At 44.8% G+C, this 5,000-nt stretch overlaps 1 protein-coding gene across 2 annotated transcripts in view; it reads right to left on the reverse strand.

Moving 5' to 3' along the window:
- Nucleotides 1–397: 397 nt before the first annotated feature.
- Nucleotides 398–5,000, reverse strand: part of sh3yl1 (SH3 and SYLF domain containing 1) — a 14,539-nt gene continuing 9,936 nt past the window's right edge. For both annotated transcript variants that reach the window (XM_061032240.1, XM_061032241.1), the window contains exons 4-11: nt 4,334–4,398; nt 4,141–4,253; nt 2,984–3,112; nt 2,755–2,899; nt 2,327–2,654; nt 2,093–2,152; nt 1,566–1,598; nt 398–1,115 (exon numbers count right to left, since the gene is read on the reverse strand). In XM_061032240.1, coding sequence (XP_060888223.1) covers nt 913–1,115; nt 1,566–1,598; nt 2,093–2,152; nt 2,327–2,654; nt 2,755–2,899; nt 2,984–3,112; nt 4,141–4,253; nt 4,334–4,398 — 1,076 coding nt within the window. In that variant the 3' untranslated portion in view covers nt 398–912. The remainder of the gene's footprint in view (nt 1,116–1,565; nt 1,599–2,092; nt 2,153–2,326; nt 2,655–2,754; nt 2,900–2,983; nt 3,113–4,140; nt 4,254–4,333; nt 4,399–5,000) is intronic.

Here is a 5,000-nt window from a genome sequence, read left to right on the forward strand (position 1 = left end):
ACAGGTGTTGCAGCGATGGAAGCGAGCAAGAGAAGTGGTTCAGATAGAAGTGATTGTACCCGACCTAAAAAGCCTCTGCATGTTTCTAATAAGCTCCACGAGCAGAAACGTGCTCAAACTAGGATCAATATTGGAGATGCTTTTGAAAAATGGAGAGAGGTTAGAACACAGAAAGGTTTACAGACCCATGCAGAGCTGGATAAACACTGAAGCTTCAGAGTCCACCACATGGTGACCTGTGTGAGCATGGACTCTAGAGAGGAGGGGGGGAGACAGCTCTCTATGATGTTTAGAATTTAGACTGCAGTACTCATTTTAAACACTAGGGGTCAGAGTTACATACTGCTCCTTTAAAAGTCGTTTTCTTCTTTTTATTTGAATGAATAAAAAACAAGCGTTGTTTTAAAATGACTTTTATTTCAGACCTCTAAAATGTAAAGAACAGAGAAGATCCCAAACACCTCCTGACATACAGCGGTCACTGTAAACATGTGAAACATGATTTTAATGCGTTGCCATGACAACACATGTGTGTAACAGATCACTTGAAATACTGTTCGACATGAAGCTGTAACTTTAATATTCCATAAATCACCTTCATCTTCAAAGTGCTTTCACCTCCCATCACCATGACAACCAGCTGTCCAATAAACAAACAGGAAACTAAATCTAAGCGTAGACACTTCAGAGCGACTGACGTGAATCTTTAGAGTCATTTTGCTGCTCACTGATTGGTCAGAACACACAGACGTCTCACGTTGTCGTGTTTATAAAACAGATTTAAGACGATCATTATCTCATTGTTTTCAGATTAATGATTATTTATATTTGATTAAATCCTACACCATCGTTTCTCTTGACCCCTCTCGGCTTTACCTGCAGTACCTCGTTCAGACCAGCTGGGGGCAGCGATCAGAAAGAGACAAAGTTAGCGGGGAAGATCCCGACCCGCCCGTCGGCCAGTTGCCCCTCCCACCAGTCGTACTGGGACTCGGTCTTGGTGACGATGGTGATGTGGTCGCCGGGGACGAAGCTGAGGTCGCCGGGCTGTTCCCCTGTGAATGGGTGGGTCGCCGTGACAACCAGCTGCCCGCTGGCCCCGCCTCCTGATGGACCTGGACCAATAGGAGAAGAGATAAGAAGTTTTAAAGAATCCAAAATAAACAGAGTGACGCAGAGATGTTTTTGTCTTTTTAAATGACGACATGATCCATTTCCTGCTGACTCAGGCGCCGTGTCCACCGTGTCGCTCATACAGGGGGCGTGGTCAATAGACTGTTGTCATGGAGACAGGACGGACGTGCAGCACTTTTCTTCTCAGCGCTCAAACGCTTCATGCAGACACTCCAGACCGCACAGCCAGGTGGACACGGGCCTCATGTTAATAAATGTTTGCTAATTTAGCTTAGCATAAAGAGTGGAAACAACTAGCCTGGTTGAGTCCAAAGGTTTCCTCTAAAGCTCGTTAATTAATCTGTAATTAAATGAAGAATGAAAAACAATAACTGGCTGTTTTGATGTTGTGTTACACGATGTCAAACATGCAGAGTGATCGTTCCTCTTACCGACGTTTGGAGCGTTCCTGGAGGCGAACTGACCTGAAACAGAAAAATAACAAAGAGTGAAAAATCTGAAAAGCTCTGTTTATTAATAATTCATCACTTTGTGCTGCTGGGACTGAACATCTGGAATATTACAAGATTTATTCACTGTGAGACTTTGAATCAGTGTTTTTATTTTCTGCTGTTTCAGCAGTTACCTGATGCGTCCACTAGAGGGAGCTGCTGCATCAAAAACCTTCAATAAAGAGCGGCTCAATGTGCCATCAAAGGACAGAAGGAAAAGAGGTGAAGGACAGAGGGTAAAGAAGTGGGCAAGGAAGCAAATAAGGAAATTAGGAGGTAGAGAAGGGAATAAGGAGGTAGAGAAGGAAGTAAGGAGGTGAAGAAGGTGATGTAGAAGGACCAAGTGAAGACAGAGAACAGGAAAAGTGGCGAGGGGGGTAAAGAAGGAAACTAAAGGGAAGGGGGGGGGGAGAGATATAACACTACTAAGGACACTAGTTGTGAAGACTGATGAAGATAAAAGTTACCTGAGGTCTCTGATTTGTAGACGGAGATGCTCGGGTAGAGTTTGCTTTTATTTTCTCCACCTGTACTCACACACACACACACACACACACACACACACACACACACACACACACACACACACACACACACACACACACACACACACACACACACACACACACACACACACACTATTAAACACATATTTAGTCATACATCAACAGAGATAAACTTATATTTGAGTGAGGTTTTACCAGGGTTAGCTGCAGGTTGCTGGTAGTTAGCTGCAGGTTGCTGGTAGTTAGCGCCAGGTTGCTGGTAGTTAGCTGCTGGTTGCTGGTAGTTAGCTGCTGGTTGCTGGTAGTTAGCGCCAGGTTGCTGGTAGTTAGCTGCTGGTTGCTGGTAGTTAGCTGCAGGTTGCTGGTAGTTAGCTGCTGGTTGCTGGTAGTTAGCTGCAGGTTGCTGGTAGTTAGCGCCAGGTTGCTGGTAGTTAGCTGCAGGTTGCTGGTAGTTAGCGCCAGGTTGCTGGTAGTTAGCGCCAGGTTGCTGGGATGGAGCTGGAGGTCTTGCAGGAGGAAGAGACTGCAGAGAAAGAAAATACATCGACCTTTAAAGACAAAGCATTGTGAACAGACCAATCAGGGCTCCAGACTGGTCTACATTAGTACATGTTGTCTTTTACCCTATGACGCATGTTCTTTGCCGTCCAGTCTGCGCAGTACGCCTCGGTGTACTGCTCCAGGATTTGGTAGAGGTTGAAGCATTCGGGGGGTGGCTCCACATCGCCGTTCAAAATGGCCGAAGCACGGATTTCTCTGCCGTAAAACCTGTAGCCACATAGACACATCAACATCAGTGTAAACACAAAGACGTGGGATGCAGGTGGGTTTTGTTGTGCATGTCGTACGTACTTCCTGTTGGTGTCTTTGCGCTCAATCAGGTAAGATCCCTCCAGAGAAATCCCTGCAAACAAACCTCTGGACCTGCAGTAGGTGAAGACGGCTGCTGTGCTGCGGACAAGTACGTCGGCCTCCACATTCCTGAAAGACAGAAATATGCTTTAATAAACCATAACGTCTGTGTGTACTCTGGATTACCAGATTTTGGTGTTTTAGAGACTTTTTCAAGACAGTAAGATTTAGTTAAATTGTGCTGATTGGTTCTTTACTCACATTTCTCAGTTTTAGCTTTAATTGAGCTTTTTTTCACCACTTTACAGACTACTGTTGCTCTGTGGTGTTCCTCAAGGCTCGATGCTGGGTCCTCTGTTATTTTGAGATTTTAAGCTAAAGCTCAGTCTTTGTTTCGTACGATAGAAGTAAGGTATTGATATGATCTTTTTAATAACACAAGTTTTAAAACAATTCCATCTCCATAACTTTAATGATCTTTAGTATCGAAAAATTTACAGAAGCTATCTTCAGTCATGTTTTTATACAAAAGCTGCCGCGAGAGAAAGAAATGTCTAAATCGCTCAATTGTACAGTTTTCCCTGCAGGGCCTGTCTGATTAATTGGCCGATATTAGCATATCAAGTGACAACTGAGGGATCAACGTAATGCATGTTTATATGAATTTTCTTTCTCCCCAATATCGATATCAGTATCAGCCCAGGTTTTATAATAATTTTTTTTTACTATAATCACATCAAAGTTTTAAATTCTGGTCGATAGGAGACATTAATGTCTTTGTTTCTGAATGTTTATGACGAAAATGTCTGGTGATTTACAAACTCTAAAAAAACACAAATACATTCAGTCCGACATCAAAGCACATTTTTTGTCTGCGTCTTATGTATTAAGCACCTGGTCACGCCCACATACGCCCACACACACACACACATCAGAACCTGTCAGACGGCCTGCAGGTAACACTGATCCCATTGTACTAAATTTAACCTCAGACATAAATCAACGCCGGTAAAGTAAACAAAAGCAGATGTTATAACTGCCACAAACACAAGTTCTGTCATTAACGTCTCATAAATCTTCAGTGAGAATTAAACATTACATCTAAGCTGTTATTAAAAATAACTATTAAGAGTCAGAGTGACGGTGCAGGTGCTCACCTGCCCACCGGTCCAACAGCAACAGTGCAGTTCCCACCCAGAGTCAGGTTCCCGCCTTTAGTGAACGCCTCGATGGCTCTGCGCTGGTTCAAGATGATCACCAGGTCGGACACCTGCGGGAGACGTCACCTCCACTCAGGATGAATGATATCAGGGGAAATTAAATACTCAAAGGTTGTGTTTGACCTCTCACCTCCACTCCGATCTCGAAGCCTCCACCCAGACCAGCGATGCCGATGGCGGACGGTGCCGACCAGCCTGAACACAAACATGGCGAGCGTGGTCAGGATACCAGAAATGTAAACTTTGAGACCGTTTTTTAAAGATTGATTTAAGTGACAGGACAGTGGACAGAGAGAGGGGAAGAAAGGAGCCACAGGTCGGACTTGAACCCGGGCTGCCCGCCTGGAGGACTAGAGCCCGCCTGGAGGACCAGAGCCCACCTGGAGGACCAGAGCCCGCCTGGAGGACTAGAGCCCGCCTGGAGGACCAGAGCCCGCCTGGAGGACTAGAGCCTCTGCACATGGAGTGCGACCATGAGCATGTCTCTCAATCCCCTCATGGGTTAATACAGTAGGTGAAACTTTGATATGATTGTAGTGAAACTCTCAGGATAGAGATATCAGTTTGAAAGAGTCCTCCTCCTGCACGCTCTGTTAGAAACGTTTTACATCTTTAAGAGACGTCAGAAGGACTCGGGTATCGTCAGCGTTTGTCCACCTGTGAAGGTGAAGCCCAGCTGCTCTCTCTCTTTCTTTAAAGCTTCTGTTCTTCTGAATACTACACGAGGTGTTCAGAAGAACACTGAAAAGGTTTGACGTTAACATACGATGAGAAGTTTGCATTATTTCATGGTTTCC

Source organism: Labrus mixtus, chromosome 24, assembly GCF_963584025.1.
Source record: "Labrus mixtus chromosome 24, fLabMix1.1, whole genome shotgun sequence".
NCBI classification, from domain to species: Eukaryota; Metazoa; Chordata; class Actinopteri; order Labriformes; family Labridae; genus Labrus; species Labrus mixtus.